Source organism: Syngnathoides biaculeatus, chromosome 12 (assembly GCF_019802595.1).
Source record: "Syngnathoides biaculeatus isolate LvHL_M chromosome 12, ASM1980259v1, whole genome shotgun sequence".
NCBI classification, from domain to species: Eukaryota; Metazoa; Chordata; class Actinopteri; order Syngnathiformes; family Syngnathidae; genus Syngnathoides; species Syngnathoides biaculeatus.
In genome coordinates, this window is record NC_084651.1 from 1,481,643 (window position 1) to 1,502,002 (window position 20,360).

General features: G+C 48.4%; 1 protein-coding gene and 1 long non-coding RNA gene across 4 annotated transcripts; one reads left to right on the forward strand and one right to left on the reverse strand.

Moving 5' to 3' along the window:
- Positions 1-259: 259 nt before the first annotated feature.
- LOC133509790 (acetylcholine receptor subunit alpha-like) lies at positions 260-9,976 on the reverse strand. Its single transcript, XM_061837147.1, has 10 exons — positions 9,799-9,976; positions 4,565-4,707; positions 3,332-3,376; positions 3,024-3,133; positions 2,753-2,948; positions 2,373-2,610; positions 1,850-2,073; positions 1,180-1,294; positions 990-1,114; positions 260-918 (listed from the first exon to the last, which is right to left on the reverse strand). The coding sequence occupies exons 1-10, from the start codon at positions 9,851-9,853 to the stop codon at positions 790-792; spliced, it is 1,380 nt and encodes a 459-aa protein (XP_061693131.1). The 5' UTR covers positions 9,854-9,976; the 3' UTR covers positions 260-789.
- Positions 9,977-15,298: 5,322 nt separating this feature from the next.
- On the forward strand, positions 15,299-20,109 carry LOC133510131 (uncharacterized). Of its 3 annotated transcripts, none has more exons than XR_009797527.1 (5): positions 15,299-15,943; positions 16,319-16,406; positions 18,224-18,300; positions 19,069-19,224; positions 19,302-20,109. It is a non-coding gene; the product is annotated as an uncharacterized LOC133510131 (long non-coding RNA). The 3 variants fall into 3 exon arrangements; XR_009797526.1 differs by having other exon boundaries at positions 18,966-19,224; positions 19,302-20,108; XR_009797528.1 differs by lacking the exons at positions 18,224-18,300; positions 19,069-19,224; positions 19,302-20,109 and adding an exon at positions 16,827-18,170.
- Positions 20,110-20,360: the final 251 nt, after the last annotated feature.

A 20,360-nucleotide genomic window follows, 5' to 3' on the forward strand; every position in this document is an offset into this window, starting at 1 on the left:
AGTTGTGGCCGCCCAATCAATGACGTCGCCGGTCGTCAAAGACGACGTTCAGCAACAACGCAGCCGCAATTTCCTTTTGCACTTTCCTTCCTTACTTCCATTTTTTTCAGACCGGCACAAATTGTTAGCCGCTCAAGTTAAGTTAGCGCCCATCAATCATTTGACAAAAATAAGAAGAATATTTCACGAATATTTCCAACAATTCCATCTTTTTCCTTTGTCATTTATACTGTTAGGAGACACTTTTTTTCTGCCCCCCCCCCCCCCGGAAATCAACAACATAAACAACAAATCAACACTTTGGGTTATGATTCCGAATACTTTTTACTTGGGTGCAATTTTATTTCGGGTTGACGTTCAATACTTTTGAATCAAATCATTTGTTCTCCTATATTTAAGTGCAGCTTTACTTTTTAAGCTGCGGTGATTTACAATGTGTTCAATACTTAATTACTTGGCGTCAAAAGTTTTCGGGTTTTTTTTTTTTTTTTTTTGTTCAAGGGGCTAATTTGCATATCAAAAGTTCCCAATGGAAAATCTCCGTCAGTTTTGCTTCTCCACAAAGCAAAGAAAAGTCCTCCGATTGCGTTTTGTGGCCGACAACCGCGTTTGCTATCCTTCGAATGAAAGCGCGAGTTTCCCGCTTTTGATGCGCTTGGAAAGAATTCATCCCAAACAGTGGAGACAAATTCAGCACGTGAAGAAAAACGTCAAGTTCGACTCCAAACGTCGGCGTTGGCGGGAGGAAGATGACGAAGGTGCCCGTCAACCACGCCTCCGAGCGCCCCCTCACAGCGTGTTGAGCTCGATGAGGCGGCCGGCGAACACGGCCAGCGTGCCGACGATGCACACGGCCATGAAGACGCACAGCAGGATGTGGTCCAGAACCATTGCCACAAACTTCCACTCCTCGGCCGCCTGCAACGATCGCACAATTTGTCACGCGAGGAATTGCGGCGAAACGGCGCCCGCCGGCCTTCCTCGCTCACATTGTTGGCCTCCTCGTCCGACTTCATTGTCTCGGCGATGTACCTGACGCCTTCGATGGCGCTGCGGACGTCCGGGTTCTTGATGATGGGCGACTGGTAGGGGACGCTGGCGGGCGTGGCGTTACCTGGCCCGACACAAGCGTCACCTTTGAGCGGGGGGGCGAAAAAGCATTCCCCGCCGCCTTCTGACCTGAGATGTCGGAGATGTCCATGTCGGTGGGGAACAATCTCTTCTGGCGGATCTCCTGGCTGGGTCGCTTCATGGTGGAGAAAAACATCATGTTGGGGATTTTTTCGATGAATACCTGAAAGGAGGAATGGCGGCAGAGAATCCGTGAAGAATTCTTTCAATGCTGCTTTTCAAGATTCAGCCCAGAACCTGAAATCCAACCTTGAAGCCTCTAATTTGAAATGTTCAGCCAATTTTAAAGTCTTACTTTGGACCCCGAAAAGCCCAAACCTCAAAGTCTTACCCTTTTAGTTGGAGACAGCTGCGTCCTAGCCCCAGTTTAAAACCCGAACCCCGGCTTCAAACCCTATTTTCAAAGGCCAACCTTGGTTTTGGAACTCAAAAATCCCACCTCGGGCTCCAAAACCCGACTTTGTAGCCTTGCTGTCATTGGAAAAACTGAAAGCTTGAAAGCCAAATTTGAAGCCGTACTTGGGCGCTGTAAATCCCAAACGGGTTTAAAACCTCCACACCGGTTCGAGAACCCTCATTTCCAGCCGTCTTCCCACTAACGGTGGCCTCCGTTCCGACGAGTCGTCCACGTGAGCTCAGAGAGGCCACCGGAGTCGACGCCGACCGCGATTGGAGGAAATGTTCTCACGCCCCGCAAGAAAAAGCGGCGGGCGGCCACCTTGCGTATCCAGGCGGGCATGGTGTGCGTGCTGGGCGAGCGGTGGTGCGTGTTGATGACGATGACGGTGATGATGATGGAGGCGATGACGAAGACCATGGTGAACAGCATGTACTTCCCGATGAGCGGCACGGCGCTGGACGTGGACGGGATGAGCTCCACGATGACCAGCAGGAAGACGGTCAGCGACAGCAGGACCGAGATGGACAGCGTCATCTTCTCGCCTGGAGAGAGTCCGGATCGGGTGAGCTTCATAACCTTCATGACGTCAATTTAACGGACATAATGCTCGTGTCCGCTTGGATCTCAAAATCCCGGATAAACCAAAACTTTTCAACCATTTTAACGCTAGCCCACGAAAAATGAACAAAATGCATCTTGCACTGTACCTATTCGTATTTTTTAGGCCACAAATACGTCTTGTGATTTAATGGATGAGGAAATGAAGTCAAATTGTTGCAACAGCTCAGTGCGAAAGGGAAGCCTTTTCTTGACTCCCGGAAGTTGTGCCGCCTCCACGTACCGGAGTCCGTGGGCAGGTAAAAGACGAGACCGGTGAGGAAGGAGAAGAGCATGCAGGGGATGATGACGTTAACGATGAAGTACAGCGGCAGGCGCAGCATGAGGAAGTGGTACGTGATGTCCAGGTAGGGCGTGTCGGGGCAGCACGTGTAGTAGACCCAATGCTTCCAGCTGCGGTAGTCCTTCAGAACCCACTCGCCGGACTCCATGAAGTTGCTGAGGTCAGGACGGTCGCTGTCCTACGGGTGACACCGCAGCTTCAAGCAGTGCAGTACAGTTTGCCCGTTTTGAACAAAAAACGCACCCGGACGTTTGCCGTCAAGCTAAACATCAAACAAAGCGAATCCCGCTGACAATTCCCAGAATCGGTCGCAAACTGACGGGGTTGATGACCACCAGCAGGCCGTCGTACGTCCACGTTCCGAGCTTCATGCTGCAGTTCTGGAGGTCGAAGGGGAAATGCAGGACGATGATCTCGCAGTAGCTCTTGAAGATGGCGGGCGGGTTCCACGTGATCAGGCCCGTGTACTCCAGCAGCACTTTGGTTTCGTGGATGATGGCGAAATCGCCGTCGGCGCTGGCAAAGACGACGGCGTGAGAGAACGTTCGCAAACGGTGAACCCAGACTAGTGCACATAAAAACCGCGTTTACTTATTGTAAAGCACAAAGTCGGGCTTCCAAATGTCCGTGGAAGGAATTCTGATCTTCCTAATGCCGCCGTACTCGTCAGGGTTCCATTTCAGGTTCACGTCCGTCCATTGCTGCGCGTAAAAGTGAAATAACGTTGGGCAGAAAGCAACACGAAAACCAGCAAACACGACACGGAGGGGACGAATCATTCTTTAAAATTTCCTGCTCGTTTAGTTTGCGGAGTACAAGGTAAGAAAATTTGATCCGAAAGGATTTCTGTCGTCCCGACAAAAGCTGAAAACGACGCCGACCGTAAAGCGCTCTCTTACTTGTCTGAGACGAACGTTGCTGGTCACAATCTGGTTGACTTCATCCTGAAAATCATACGAGGAAACAAGTCAGATTGTCTTCCCTTCATGCAATTGACCCCTCCGTACAGGGCACTTGGCCACGCCTCCTGAAGTGACGTCACGCCACGTGCGCTCACATAAGACAAACAGTAAAAATGGCAAATACAATACAATACATTCTGAACCGAGACAGACGCCGTGCTTCTGATTTCATTCAATCGTTCACACGCAGCAGTGTTATGCTAGCGAAGAACTTGGAATTCATTTATACGAGACGTGTATTAAAAATCACATTTAGGGCATATCTTCGCGCAAACACCGTCTGGTTAAGGTTCTGGCCGCGAGCCGGCAAGAAATCGATACGTTTGCGCAGTCCGATCATCGCTAAATATCGCTCAACAAAGAATAAGTGTGTCAATCGTTCACACGCAGCAGTGTTATGCTAGCGAAGAACTTGGAATTCATTTATACGAGACATGTATTGAAAATCAAATATAGGGCATACCTTGGTGCAAACATGTGTGTTCCGGTTGATATTAGATGGATTTAGTTGATGATGCGGTCTTCCACAAAGTTTGATCCATCGAAGGCATTTTTCGTACCGGGTCTTCGGTTTTGGAAAGGGTACGAATCGAAGTCCCACCGACTCGCCTTTCGGGATACCCGTCGTCACTATTACAAAGTCCGTGACTACACCTCTTAACCATATTTTTTGTTAAATAACACCAAATATGCGATAAAACGCTAACTAACCCTATACTGGACCACGCAATGTTGTCTGAGAAAATGGCGGGAGCAAAAACGGGCTTTGGTCTACGCAGATCTCTGGCCTCTGATTGGTCAGTGATGCGGATTGCGCAATATCCACGGAGGGGTCAATTCAAACAGTCGTTCGTTTCCATCGATGTTAATAATTACGACGCTAATGATCACTGAAAATGCGCAACGTGCTCCTGGGGGGGGGGGGTGTCTCGGTTTGAAATGATCCCTTTAAAGAAATTGCGGCTGTCGTCGCCTGTAAAACCATTTGACGGTCTGCCAAGATGGGCAGATCCCCAAAATGTCACCATCCCGAAGCAATTTGGCCCGAAAACCCGTTAAGCCCCCCCCCCGGCCAACCGGTTTTGCAGAAGCACTCCCGGCGGCAACACCCGCGAGGTTAGATCGGAAGCGGCGGCTCGAAAAGAACAATTCGGAGAGCGCGTGGCTGACCACGCTGATGAGCTGGATGAGCTGCAGTCCCACGGTGACCACCACCGCCTCGCTGAAGTGGTTGACCGGCCGCACCACCTTGTTGTAGCCGTCGAACAGATTCTTCACCAGACGCGTCTCGTCCTGCGAGCACCGCGCCCCGCCTGCCACACACGGACGGGAAGCTTCAGCATCTCCCCCATCTTCATTCAAAGAAAATCACGGCTTTTATTCAAAAGTGCTCAATGTCGACTCTATCGGCAGCGGGACTTTGGTTTTATTGGTCGCTGTGGGTCGGCGTTTTCCCATCCACTTGTTGGTCAGAACAAAACTCGCTACGTTACCGGCATATCCGCTGAGTATGATGTTTTTGTGTCTCGATCACTATTAATTGCGAGCTGCTCCGGGCGATGTTGCACGCTGTTATTTTGCGTAATTGTGCTGCTACGACGGGACGGCTAAAGTCGGGGAGCAAACCCTAGCGTGTTGTGTGAGAGATTGGCCACTAAACGGCGCCATTCCCTAGACAAAAGTTCTAGAGAACCCTGTGGCCGCGGACGCCGCCTTGAGCTGTCGCCGCAAACGTTATTTCGGGCTCACGTCGTAGCGCGCGACCTGGCTAATGTTTGATCCCTGTCAAATACGGGAACTGGGGTGATAGCGGAGCCCGCGGGCCCGGAACTGAACAGACCCCCAAGCCCTCCCTCGCTCGGCTTCCCGCCCGCAACCCGAGACCCCCGCGCATCGCAATGCGGGACGAGCGAGGAATTAGCAGCTGACAGACGCCCAGAAACAGGCGCGCACATGGACGGATTCGCTCCGGATCAACGAGCGGCCGGCATTCCTCGCGGAAAGAACTTAAGAGGCTACGTGGGAGAATGAAGGCCACGGGCCGGAGTCGACCCGCTTGACACGGAGCGTTTGGCTCATCATCAGAGGGGGGTGGAACGTGTCCGCGGGAAGTCGCACGTACACAGTTACGATCGCAAATTGGAGATGACACAAAATGCGTTCAAAGACACGTTTGCAAAACAATTGTGAGACTCGTCTTCCGAAGAAGTTCGTCTCCCAGAAAGACGACCGTGCTGAGTTGCAGATTTATGTGTGTGCGAGTGCATTATTTCTGGAAGCTTCTCCTGGTGTGTATCCCGTTTCATGAAGTCCGCTTGAACACAAAGATGGCGCTAATGGTTATTGCGTCCGTCACGTCGCCCCCCCCCCCCCGCCCCCCCTTTGTTGTGGCCGTCTATAGAAATCGAAAAAGTGGCACTTGCAGCTGTCAATCACGGCAGATCGGGCTCGCCTCGCGTTTCCGCCCGCAGCCCGAGTAAAACGACACTTGTAGGTTTTCCCGACGCTCCGCTCCAGTTCCTGGTATTTGGGACGTTGTCAAATCGTTCCCCCCGTTTTACACGGTCGCCATTAGCTTTGTCCGTTAGCAGCATTTTGCTTAAACCGGATTCCAAAATGGATTCGATATTTGGCTGATGTATTCACGCCATTTTACTTTGTCCTCGTTGTGTTATTTTTTTTCCAAGAATGAACTTTTCCATTTTTTGAGTGACGATACAATCCTTCAGCGCCGCTCCAGAATGCAAATGGTTCCGTCCTCTTTTTATTCATACGATGGGTTTCACCATGTAAGACGTCAGCGCCCTACGACTTTTTTCCATTTTGGTTAGGGGAACTTACGTTTTCTTGTCAAGGCCACCCCCCCCCCCCCCAAAATAAAGATGGTAGCGCCCTCGCCATCTAATTGGAGTTTTACGCCATTCTCCCTCTGAACCAGAAATTGGATCATTGGTAACGATCATACTTTTGTTTCCGCTCCTGTAAGTGGTCCCTTTGACTTTGAGTCGAATTTGTTTCGTAACAACGTGTCTCAAATCACCTTTGCCCATTGAAATGAATGGAAAGGCCTTTAATCTGTTCCGCCCCTCCCCGGAAGAAAAAAAAAAAAAAAAAAAGATTGTTTTGTGTATTTTAATAAGGAAAATAGCACTCCATAATATTGGACTTTATAAAAGAGAGTTAGTGCAATTAAATGAAATATAAAGAATCAAATATTTTTTGCTTCAATTCTTGGATGGATTTATTATTTTGTCTTGTTTAGATAAATAACAGTTTCTTATTTTCAATGTTGCCCTGGAAGCAATTTAGGGCTCACTGTCTTGCCCAAGGATAACACCCACGGGCTGCTAAAGACCCTTGGGCAAGACAGTGGGTTGGAGCTGGGATTCGAACAAATGACCCTTTGGTCAGTGGACCATCCGCTCTACCAGCTGAGCCTCAGCCTTCCACTTTCCACGGGGATGGTCGCTTCTTGCTGAGCTGCAATTTTTTTTTTTTTTTAATCAGATGATAAAGAACAAATACTTGCGAGTATTGTTGTATTTTTTGTCGACTGTGTCTAATCATGCTTTGCGTCAGCGTTTGCGTTCTAATATATGTGTTGCTTCAATGGGTTTCGACAAAGCTACACGGAGGCTGTTAGCACGTCTATGGCGTTTCCCATTGTGTTATCATTAGCATTAAGTAACTGGACAAAGAGGCTAAGATGAGGACTGTGGTTGTTTTAAATGCACAACTTGATTTTATTGTTGTTTTGTGACAGTAAACTTCAGCCGGGAGTGGCAGTAGACAGGCTGAAGCCTCGTTTGCTCTCAAGTCAAAGCTTAAAAATTGACCGAACGACAGCTTCTGCCTTGAAAAACTGGCGAGTCCGGTCGCCGCTATCTGACAGCGCCGGTGTACAGCCGGATTTGATGTCTCATACGTTGGCCACCGAGTTGGGGGGAGAATTTTCGAGGAAGTCAATCGGTCCGACGCGAGCCTCCGATCGCCTCATCGGGAGCTTTCGTCACGAAGCGACGCCGTCGCTGCTTACTCGGATGACTCCATTGTGTGTTCGCCAGCGTCGCGCAGATGGCCTGAGGCTTATTTCAATGAATCTTTGTGTTCATCTTTTCTCCCGAAGATCTTTTGCGTCGATTCTCCCGCATACGCTCAGTTATGTCAACGCCGTCGCGCCACTTAGATTACAGCACGGCCACTTTATTGAAGCATAAAACAACCTTTATAGTCCCGAACAGGCGGGCCTCGTACGATACGTGCGCAATTGAGAGTAGCTGAATTGATTATTAACTGCTTTTACATTGTCAAGTGTGTGTTTATGATGAAATATGGGACCATAAGAGTTATTGATTTCATAGGAGGGCCTGCAGGGAGATGTCACATGAGGACAATCAAGGCGGCGTAATCTCGTTTTTTGATGGACGCGCCGCTAACGGGCGGCTAGCAAATATTGTTTGACGATAAAACAAAAGGCCAGCCGATGATTTAGAAACTTTTATGGCGTCTTTACCCGCTCGTTGGTGGCGGGAAACATCCCAGCGTCCGTTTATTAACGCGGACGGCTCCGCCGGCCGAATCGCAAAAAGCGGATGTTATTAATTATGCCGGCATGGAAAAAAAGGGCTCGCCTTGAAAGCCGGGTGCGCTCGATTTATACCTGGGGAGCGCATCGTTCGGAAGTGTGATTTGAAATTTCAACACAAGCCTGCCACAGTGCACCTCTAAATGTGCACAGCTTTTGAGTGGAAGATAAAAAGTATGCAGTCAGTCTCGGCTTGTCACGTCAATTAACACTTGCACACATTGGAAATCGGATATTTTGAAGGACCTCGCACTCAAACAGGCTCCACGTATGGTGTCAACCATGTACGTGTCACGGCAGGTAGTAGAAAGTGTGCCACAATCGTGACAAAGGTTGAAAAAAAGTCACCGACGTCCAGCTGTGCAGCCAGTTGGAAAGGCTTAGTTTTTCTTTCCTAGTTTGGGGTGGCACAAAAGCAGCAAATGTCAAAAGATTTGATTGCCATGTTTCATTTAATAGAGTTTCTTTTCTCAGCTTTTTGGTCCGAAGGCGCTTGTACTGTATTATGACAGAAGAAATTCAGTCAAAATACCCTAAAACAACTTCAAATACGGGGCAACGGCTTTGAAAACTGCTGGGAGAGAATCAACAGTTCACCACGTTTGGCACTTTGATGCCTCTTTACAAAATTTGAATGATTCCGTTTTTTTCCTGAGGGAATTTTTTGGAGTTCAGGACTTTTTCAGCTTGAAACCTGTCAGGGGAGAAGCCGCCAGTTCTCGCGTCCTTGCCCGAAGTGACGAGGCGGCCGGGTTGTAAATCGTCGCGCGGCACGAGACGCCCCCCGCCCCGACGAAATGCCTCAAATTCCGACACGGGCGGGAATGCCGACGACGCGGAGCCGGCGCTTTTAGGGGATCTCGAGGGCGACGGGGGGATGGGGGGGGGGGGGGACTCACTCCTGCGGGAAACAGCAGGTTGAACCCCTCCCTGCCGCAAAACATGCTGGGAAATCCAAAATGGAGGAGCGCAGCTGTTCCTTCTGAGTAGTAGCCGCTTTAGCCTCCGTGGTTCAGTTGTCCAAACGTCCAACTTTTTTGGCCCATTTTTGGGGGTTTTGATGTGAGAGGAAAACATTGAAATTAAAGCACGACGAAATCAACTCACTTCACTTCACGAGTTGCAGTTTGGCGTTTAACAAACGTTTCTCCGCAAAGAGGCTTCAAGCTCTTTCATTTTCAACGAAACATCAAGCAGAGAACTAAACGTGTAAAGTATTTAAAACAACCACATAGCTTGATGCGAGTGCTAACAAGTTGCAGAAAAGCAAGACTGTGGTAACAAAATGCGTCCGTGTTTTCATTCTTCAAGCGACACAAATGGTAAAGCAACGCATGTAGATAGACAATATAACAATCAAAGTAGGTTTTATCCCCTGCGAAAAGCAACTGAAGTTTTCTGAGCTGTGAAGCCCATCTTCATTTGTCTGCATGACTGCAATATACTGCCCCTAGTGGCCGCACACTGCAGAAAGCGCCACAATCACAACCTGTTTAATTCTACTTGTGGTTACTATCTTTTTTTAGAACGTTGAGTAAGTACAGTATTATTGAGTGCTATTTTCCTTATTTGAAAAGAAGAGACTCACAGTGACCAAGTCCACACACTGCATAATACAGTATTCAATAATAAATCTCATATCTGATATTCATATTTCAGGCCCGTGCCGTTCGAAAAGACCATCTCCTTACACCTGAAAGGAAATCTTGAAAATCAAATATTTTTACCGCTGTTTTTGAGGTTCCTCAAGGGCCCGTAACGGAGCCACTCAGCTCTTTGAGACCCGACCGACATTTCACATCTTAGCTTTTGGACTCACCGGCCAAAGCGCAGAGGATCCAAAACGGTACCGTGCGGAACCTCGACAGCTTCATATCTCCCCTGTGCGCTCGTCACCCCGAAAAAGAAAAGAAGGGAGGTGGAACGTTCGTCTTTGTTGTTGTTGTTGTTGTTTGTTGCCGTCCACGTGAGCCAAGCGAAGCGGCAGCAGGACGACTCGGCCGCTTTTCCGGGCGAGCGGGCGAGTGACGAGAATCCCGGTAGGCGGCTCCGGTTTCTAAGGGCAGCGGTCCATTCTGTCCCCTCCCCTCCCCTCCCCTCCCCTCAAAACTGCATCGGCCTGTCCCAGCACACTTGGAGACAGCTGCCAGTGTGTGTTTGTGTTTTCTCCGTTTCAAGTGAAGGCTTCAAGCCGTGTTTATGCTTTTAAAGATGGTTTTTTTTTTTTTTTTTCTTCCTTCCTAAAGACAGATTTAAGCTTTCAAAGCAGGGTGAGGGTGAGGGTTTCCACATCGTTCTTCGGAACCTCGGTCAGGGCTTCGCACATACCGATAGGGTTTCAAATTGATCTGGAGCAATAATGTCGGTTTTAAGGCGGGGCCCGTGTTTCGAATTCAGGTTTGGAGACTTGGTTAGGGTTGAGTCAAGTCAAGTCAAGTCTGAGTTTCAAACCGGGTTTAGCGTATCAAAGTGTGGTTCGAAGCAATGTCGATCCCAAGTCAATGGTCAGGGTCTCAAAAGTCGGCTTGCTTAGGGTTAAACAAGTAGGGTTGTGGTTCTAAACCAGGTTTAGGGATCCGTAGAGAGGGTACAAATCCAGAGTGTCGTCATTTGCCGTGCATGCCGATCATTTTCCAGTGCGCTCATCGCAACCCGCGCAGACGGCGGACGGACGGACAGCTGAAGCCCCCCGTCCTGCCCCAACCCCCCAGCAGGAATGGACGGTATGTACGCACGCGCGACTCCCGACAACCGAGCGCACTTCCGCTCCCGGTCGCCGCATTGCCGGTCTTGTGCGAGCCGGTTTTAAAAATAACTTTTTTTTCTCTTGTCGTCGCGTACGCGAGTCAGCTCGGCAACGATGTGCGACTTTGGATCTGCAGAAAAGACACCGGCAGTATGCTCGTAATTTCATATTGCAAAACTCTTTTGTGGCCGATTGAAAGCCACCATTAGGTACAAACGAGCAATTTGGGACCACATTCTTACTTTCCTAAAGAGGTCTTTCAATTATTGGCCTCCGATGGAGCAAAATTGTGTCGCAATTTGGATCTCAAGAATTTTAGAGAGCCTCTGCTGACCGTCCTTTTGAACGATGGGATTCTCCCTCTGGTGGCTGTTAAAAAAAAAAATCCTTTAATAACGTCTATTGTGTGCGTGTGTATATTTGAAGTGAACGCGTTTATTTATGCTCATGATAAGAACTGATGTGAGCTCATTTTTGCAGTTAAAGAATTACCGAATGTCACCAGCCAGCCAAGCGAAAAAGGCCCCAAGCTTGAAACGCATTTGAAATCAATTCCAAAAAAGAAGAAGAAAGAACCCTGCAGATTAAAAGACGGTCCTGGTGCATGCATGTAATACATATTCTATTTATATGTCATAAATACACATTTGTAATCATTCCAGGAATTCATTCCTGGAGATTAGAACAGTATGTCGTATATTTTACTGTGATTCTACTGCGTAAAATGGCTTACACTTGTAATATTGGGACAAGCGTGTAATTCTGGTGGCCCCGCCCGTGTGGAGTTGGCATGTTCTCCCCGTGCCTGCGTGGATTTTCTCCGGGGAGCCACTCGGGTTTCCTCCCACATCCCCAAAACACGCAATATTAATTAGACACTCTAAATTGCCCCGTCGGCATGATTGTGAGTGCGACTGGTCGTTTGTCTCCATGCGCCCCGCGATTGGCTGACAACCGGTTTTGCGAGCTGAGATAGCCTCCAGCACCCCCGCGACCCTTGTGAGGATAAGCAGCTCAGAAATTGGATGGATGGACGTGTAATCCTAATAAGGGTATGTTTGCAATTTTTTTTTGTGTTGAGGCCTTGTGTCAGTTCCAGCCGCAGCCGCCAGATGGCAGCGCAGTACCACGAAAGCATTCAACCCCCCCCCCCACCCCGTGCCCCGACCCCCCCCCATTCTCAACCCACTGCAGAATCCCTTCAATTGCCACTCGAGCCTTCAGTGGGGGCTTTCCTGACTTAATCCAGCCCTTCACAGCACCGCGATCACGTCGCAATTCTCCAAACCACCAATACTTGACAAAAAGGCAAAATCGCAGCACGCGGCTGCGCCACGCAAATCGCAATCAATATTTATTGAATATAATAATAACATGAGGGGAAAAAAAAAACAAAACAATGCATCTCACCCACCAGAGATGCTGTTTATTAAACATATTTATGCACGTGTGCACAGCACTACACACAACGTCGACCGAACAAGTTTTGTTCTGATCCGGTTATTTAAAAAACAAAAAAAGGAAAAATAATGGCAGAATTTGATGGATTCAACAAATAAACGAGTCCAATTGCTAACGTGGTTTAATTAACGCGAGGCCGCTGCCGGTTCTGAAGATCCCGAGCGGATCGCGTTGACATGACGACACGAATGGGCTGAAATTGGATTTGAGGAAAAATTTATCATGAGAAGCCGCGTAGGCACGAGACATGAATTTCATGTTACAAATATCAATAATGGAGCCTGCGCACGCCCGTGTGTGACTGGGTCGGCCCGCCCACCCGCCGCCAAATCCCTTGGGTGCGATTGCTGAACACAAACATTCAAACGCACCTTTGACACGCGTTTAGTGGCGTCGCCCCCCCCCAAATAGAAACATCAGGCCTCACTTTTCCAGAGCCCGTCGGAGTGGCCCAACTTGTAATATCCGTGACGATAATACCATGCGCATATTTTAATTCTCGCCATTGTGGCTTAGAATAGTCCCCCCCCCCCCCACCCCGAGTCCTTCAATACATCTGTAATATAGTGGCGATAATATCGGTCCGTTTTGTTCCCTGGCGCCGGCGGCCCCCTCTGACACGGCAGATGCGTATCTGCTGGAAGTTCATTTTAACTTTTCTCTGCTGACGGCAGAACTTTCGCGAGGGGGGGTGGTGGGGTGGGGTGGGCGGGACATGACACGCGCGCACAAAAAAGCTTCTGCGTGTACAAAGCAGAGATGGGAGTGGGGGGGGGGGCACTTCTCTTGATGACTTGTGACTCGTTTTTTTTTTTTTTTTTTACAAAAAAACAGCCGACTTCGGGCCCGACTTGGACGTTAAAGACTGCTGACTTGAGACGTGACGGAGCTGCCATACGTCCGGACGTCCGGGACGGACAGGACGGGGAAACTCTTTCATTTTGGTCTTCTTGCTTGGTCCAGACGAGATTGCAACTAAGACTTCATTCATAAGGAGACTCGACTCGACTCGACTCGACTCGACTCGACTCGACTCGACTTGACTCGACTTGACTCTACTTGACTTGACTCGACTCGACTCGACTCGACTCGACTCGACTCGACTCGACTCGACTCGACTCGACTCGAGATACCCTCCGACTTGTGACTTGAAAGTTCAGACTTGAAGCTCACTTGAGACTTGCCCTTACCTGACTTGATCCGATCTGTAGACTTGGGATTCCAATCATCTCTGACTTGTCTCGGACAAAATATCTTTGAGGTTCAACATTTGGAACTTACTTGAGACTTTTGTCTGCGACCTGGGACTTGATTTCACTCGGCTTTCTCCAAACCAAATGATTCGGATCTCGCTTGAGACTTGAGGGCCTGAGACGCCAAACTTGAGACTTGCGCACGTCTCCCGCATCATTAGGGAATTGATCATCCCAGGACAAAATGACTCAGGGATTCTTTTAGACTAGAAACCAAAGATTCGAGACTAACTTGAGACTTGCCCGTGCGTCACTAGATCCCGTCTCAAGACTCGGGACTTGACAAGGGGGACTGGCACGAGGTTTTCATTCCCTCGCCGTCGATAGGAGGAAGAAATCTCCCGCCGCGTACATGAAATTAAATTACACACAAGATGCAGATTCACGTAATTATGACTAAAATGTGACAGCACTGAGGATTAGAGGCAGCCAGATGAAAAAGACTGTGGGGAAAAAAAAGCACAAACAAAATAAACGCCTTCCTCCAGGAACACTCGCTAACCAAAATGACGCCTTTCACGTATTCTTGCCCGTTTGTTGACAAAAGTGAGGCGGCGGAGTCGCTTCTTTGTCAATCATACGAACAGGAACCGGGTTGGGAAGGGCATGACACCCGGTTCTCCTTCTGGAAGTATTTGGTCCTAATCAAGGTCAAATGAAAAGGGGGCGGCCCCGCGCCTCGTCGTGAGCCGTCTCTGCACCGGTCGGCTTCCACGTTACGCTTCCGAAAAAGGCTTCGCTTTTCAAGCGCGGGTTGACGATTTCGCGGCAGTTTGGCCCGTTTGCGACCAGATGAGGCTTTCAAAGTCACGTTTGAAAACTGGATTTGGTTTTTGAATTAGCGTGTCAAGACGGGGTTATGGTTTCAACTCGGACTTTTTAATACATTTTGGGGTTTCAAGCAAGTGTTGGCCAGCTGTCCAACGTTTGCGTTCCAGGGAGGGTTCGGGTTTCAAGTGAAGGTTTGCGTTTCGATGTGGAGTTTCAAAGCAGACAGACAGAACCAGTGGATGAAAGTTCCATGTTGAGGTTTCAAACGTTTCAAGTAGGATTTGTGCATTTTGCAAAGGTTCCCGCCACCTACTGGCGTCCAATGGAAGCGCCAAACGAAGGCCCGAAGCCCGTCGCCCCCTTCACGGTGCCCAAATTCGGCTTTTTGTTGTCAAGTCATTCGGGAAGACGGGATAATACCAGCGTGTCTGTCATTCTGGAACATTCCCGGAGATTGAATTTGGGGTGGGGGGGCTGACGTCAGAGCAGATGACGACTTGTCGAAATGTCGTTTTGGTCGCCAGCTCATACACGACCACGACAACAACATGCGGTGTCTACGGCAGATTGATGTCTCATGTTTATTCCAAACGGCGTCTTTCTGGTCACGTTATCTTTTCTGTTTATTGTATTCCGTTCACAGCAGCTGTTTCCTAATGCGCACTTCGCCGTGAATCCCTGCATAACATCACGTTTGCATGAATATTTCTCAATGGCGATCCTTTTGCTCACTCCAGTTCCTGCTGGGATTCACTTTTCTGTGTGTTCGTGGACACGTTCACGTCTGCATATTTCAAGTATGTTTTTCCACAATGGGTAGCATTTTTTTTTTTTTTTTGCTAAGTGCAGCGCGGTAGCTGCTGACTGCTCTTGCTTGGTTTTACTCGTCACGGTCTCCGTCTCGCCTGGGTTTGTTTTGTTTCATGTTTCCCCGTCTTCCACGATTTCCGTGCGCCCACCTGTTCTCGTTAAGCTCCTCCCATCGTGTCGACCAATCGGCTCCGTCCGACCGCTCGCCCAGGTGTTCCTCGTTGTCTCGTCAGTCTCTGTATTTAACACCCGGCCGGTTTTCTTTCATTTCTGTTTGATCTTTTGTTTGTTGGCGTCCTGTTTTTCGGAGCCCATGCCATTTCCTCTCCGTGCAACGTCTCGTCTTGTTTCCGGTTTTGGTTTATTCAAGGTTTTCTTTTGTCACTTTAGTTATTAATTATTGGACTCTGTTTAGGTTGGCATTTCTGACCAGGGAATATCATTTTTTTGAGACTCTTTGGGTCCTGCGCTCGGGTCCTTCAGAATCTGAATCAGGCCAAGTGTGTAACAACACAAGGAATTTTTGTCCGGAAGTCGGTGCTGCCTTGGTACGACGTACAGAACAAAGAACAAGGAACAACACAGCAACAAGAGCAAGAAACACTTCTGTTTATAGGAACTCTTCCTTATGAATGGGCGATGACCGTGGTGTCATTTGCGAACTTCTGGAGTTTGGCAGTCGATCGTGTAGAGCGAGAAGAGCAGAGGGGAGAGGACGCAACCTTGGGGTGCCCCAGTGCTGATAGTGCCCGTGGATGAGGTGGGTGTCCCCCAGCACTCTCCTTCTGCATCCTGCCCCGTCAGGAAGTTGTAAATTCGCCGGGAGGTGGCAGGCGAGACGCTGAGCTGGAGAAGTTTGGAGGAGTTCAGGGATGATGGCGTTGAACGCAGAGCTGAAGTCCACGAACAGGATCCGCGCATAGGTAAACTCGCTTGTCGTCTTTGCCTCGCCTTCCTCGCGTTCTCAAGTCCAAGCCGTGACAATAATGTCGGTTTCTACACGGTTGGCCAATCGCATCTGGAGTACATCAGCTTATGTGTTACATATTTATATATATATAGTTTTTTTTTTTTGCAAGATCCAGCGCTGCTGACTCTTGATGCTGCCGATCTCGTTCACTCATGTATGTTTATTGTTCATGTAGCGTTGCCGCATGAAGTTCTGCTCTCCTGGCCCGATGATGTGAAAATATTTTCTCTCTTTGCCCTTCTCACCGTGAAAGCACAATTTTCCGATTTCGGCACTAGTGAAGGCCTCTTCTATTGTCTGTCTGACTTTTCTGTTTTATTCCACGCAGACTCGAGCGGTGTTTCTTTTCCCTTCGAAGAGGAAACGTTTGACGGAGGCGATTCCAAACACGGAACAGCCCCCCCCAGGCACCCCAGGTGAGGAGGCGATTACTCGCGTCTCTTAATGATAAGCGCCCTTGAATATTTTAATGAGGATTCTGGGTTATAAGAGTCTATATTTACTCGCGCCGGTGAGCTTTTTAATTTCCCTCCGCTAACAAGGTTGCGCCTCCCTGATGGTTTAAGAGGAAGATTTGAGCAAATGCTTCAAACTGCGTCGGACCCCGCGCCTAGTTGGTGCAGCAGCATGCGGTTCCTCGTGCACTCCGTCGCAAGTAAACAACTGGAAGTTAGTCACGAGACCTTGTAGAGCGCCTCCCTGACTTGCGAGTTTCTCTCGTTCTGTTAATGCGCTTCCATCTCAAATCAGATTTCCTCATTGAAATGAATCCATTGACCAGGTGCCACTAGTAGCCATCCATCCATTCTCTGCCGCTTTTCCGGGTCGGGTCTCAGGGGAAGCAGCTTCAGCAGGGGATACCCAGACTTCCCTTTCCCCAGCCACTTCTTCCAGCTCTTCCGGAGGGATCCCGAGGTGTTCCCGGACCAGCCGAGAGGCGTAGTCTCTCCCTGGGTCGTCTCCGCGGTCTCTTTCTGGTGGGACATGACCCAGAACACCTCACCTGGGAGGGGTCCGAATCAGATGCCCCAGCCACCTCATCTGGCTCCTCTCAATGGGGAGGAGCAGCGGGTCGAGACTGAGCCCCTCCCTGATGACCGAGCTTCTCACGCATTCTCTCAGGGAAAGCCCGGACACCCTGGGGTGGAAACTCATTTCAGCCGCTTGTATATGTTACATAAATGTAATATTTAGGCTCCAGCTCACCCCCAAATGAGGTAAGAGGGGGGAAAAAAGTTTGGACATTTCTACGAGTTGATATGAAAGATGGGAAAATAACAAAGCTTGCACATTCCAGAAGGGGGAAACCAAACAAACAAAATCAAAACTTGTTTTGAGTAATATTAATGCCTTTTTGCTTTTTTTTTTTTTTTTTTTTTTATAAGACAAAGAAAAAAAAAAAAAAAAGGATTACGATGGGATTTTTGTGAAAAGAATCTCAAGATTTTCTTATTTTGCTGTGGAAGATGGATGGATGGCTGCCGCGGGCCTCCCAGTGCGGCGCTTGTCTCCGCCATTCGTGTTGTCTCAATTTGGTGCCGCGGCAGCGCCGCCATGTTTCCCCGCAACACGTTTGACTCGATTTGCTTTTGCACACCAGGAAGCCGACGTGATGAAAGGTGACGCTTATGACAGGCAAACTAAAGGTGGCAGACTGCGACGGAGCTGCACTCAAGATCAAACTCCGCAAAAAGCAACTTGTGGAAGCGGATTTTTTGTTTTTGTTTTGTTTTGACGCGGATGCGTTGCGATCGTCTTCGGCACGTCGCTCCGTCCCCCGCATCCCCACCCCCACCCCCACCCCAAGGGGGCTTCGCGTGTCGCTTTGTTGATCTATTTCGGTCGCGGCTGTGCGGCGATGTAAGCAGAAATGACGATTTGGCGGCGCGAGAGACGAGAGGGGCCCGGGCGGATCGATAACCTCGTCAAACCCCGATCACGTTCGACGTGTTGTGTCATTGAGTTCTGTTCAAATGTCACGGCGTCGCAAACGTGAATTGATATTCTGTATGAAAGGCAGTGAATACAATGAGGCCTTCACTTCAAATCAACTTTCCCCATTGAAATGAATGGAAATGCTTTTAATCTGTTCCCCCCCCCCACCTCGAAAAACACTAAGTCATGTATTTAATGTTTAATAATTAAGAAACCTCATAATAAACATGTACATTTTTATTTGTGTGCAAAATGTTTCTCACTTCACCCTCACTGACCAAATCTTTCACATTTTTAGGGGGCTTTTCGAAGATCCAATTTTTTGGGAGTCACATCTGTACGAACGGATGAGCAGACCCCTCCTCGTGTTTTTAGGTCAGTTGATCGCCTCTCTTTTTAATTGATCGTACATTCGTGCAAATACATCAAGCGTAACATTTTGAATCTTTTTTTTTTGTGTGCATCTCTTATACTGCCCCCAAGTGGGCGAAAAAATTTATTTCACAGTCACTGCTTTGTTTTTTTTTTTTTAATGTTAGTGATAATATTCTTGTTCTATCCATCCATTGCTGGGTGGAGACTTAGTGGCATTTCACTTCATTTTAAATCCTGATTTTAGAGATTAATTTATGGTCACCGGATCCAATCAACTTGTATCACAATATTTTGGGGACCCCGCACAACACAAACGGCGACTAAATCAAACGGACCCACTCGGCGAAAACCACGGCAACACTTTGAAGAGGTCCAAATTGCCTAACCTGGTGGGAACGAGGCTAACAAACTACTTAGCATGACTCTTTGCCTCAAACGACCTTGAGGAATTCGAAGTGGGTGTTTCGCACCCCCCCCCCCCCCGCGGCGAGCATAATTTAACTGTTATTCCCCCTGACCGGCATTAGCCATGCGCGTCGGGTCGCTCCGCTTGACCCGAGCCGTCAGACGAGCAGCGTGTGGCCAGAGAACAAGTTGGAGGGGGGGGGGGGAGAAAAACCCTCTAAAAATGGATTTTTTTTTTTTTTTTTTTCAAAAAATACGAGGTGAGAGCAAACACAGAGTAAAATAAAGAGCGAGAGTTTGACAACCCCGAGGAGACGAAGAACAACGCCGGCTCATCTAACCTCAAAGTCGTATTTACCAAAGCGCGAGGAAGAGGAGGAGGCGAGCGCTGATAAAACGATGTTTACGTTGGGAATAAGCTCGGCGGAGACGGCAAATAGACGACGTGTGTAATCTTCACAAAGACCGAGTCGACTTTCAAGACGAGCCGCTGATAGAAAAAAAAAAATGGCAGCGCAGGTAATGGAAGACAACAAAAAAACATCACGTATCAGAAGGAAATGCGCAGTTTGACTCCCACAATTCTGTTTTTGCAGAGATAATAACGCTCGTTGTTTGCCAGCGACGGCGAACCCGCCGCCCTGCTGCGACGGGCGAAAGTCCACGAGATGTCGGCAAGAACGTTTTTTCCCCCAAACGACGAAACTGTGGTCTGATGAATTGAAGCTCCTCCCTTCAGTCCCACGTAGATCTTTTGCACTATGACAACACAAGATTACGCCAAATAATATATTTACTAAACGACTTAACGAATGGCGAAATGTGGCTTAGTGAGCGACGGCGGGAGCTCAGACTCCAGTTGGCCATTGACGTTCTTCAGCTCGATGCTCCTTGCAAGTGTTTATTTTTTTTTTTTTTATCCCGGTCACTTGACATAAGGTTAAACTTGCTTCCATCACAAAGCATAAAATAGACAAAGTGAGGGCTCCCAATTTGGAATGATCTTAAAGTTTTGTTGACAAAGTGGCAAATCTCGCGTCGTCCAAGCCGTTGAAAAACTGAGCCTTTCGGGTTTGCCCCTTTTCCAAGCAGTCATGACTCACCTGCGCACCTGTGGAATGTTCCAAATCGATGTTTTTCGAGCATTCCTCCGCTTTTCCAGTCTTTTGTTGCCCCTGCAGTGTTGTGTTGGGTAGAAGTAGAAAAGCATTTGCAAATCATTGTGTTCTGGTTTTATTTACATTTTTACACAGCGTCCCGAGTTTATTGGATTTGGGAAATGCAAATCCCATCCTGTTTAAAAATGGAAAAACACATTTTGAAGCTTTGCGTCAAAGAAAGATCATTGTAAAAAAAAAAACAAAAAAAAAAAAACGCCATCACCTGCTTGCGGAATCTTTAAAAAGAAATGTGTGGAAGAAAAACTTTTTTTTTTTTTTTTTTTTTTTTTACGAGCTCGTTCGCTCATCCTCTTCAACGTGTAGATCTGATATGTGCTTGCTTTTTTTTCCCCGTGTCCCGCCCCCCCTCCCCCGAACTCTTTAATGACACATCTGCGGTGTCAGTTTACCCGCTCGAGCTTCTGCACGTCGCCGTCGCACCTTTTTTGAAACGCGCACCGAGGCTCCGCTTCCATATTTCCAAGGCAAACAAAC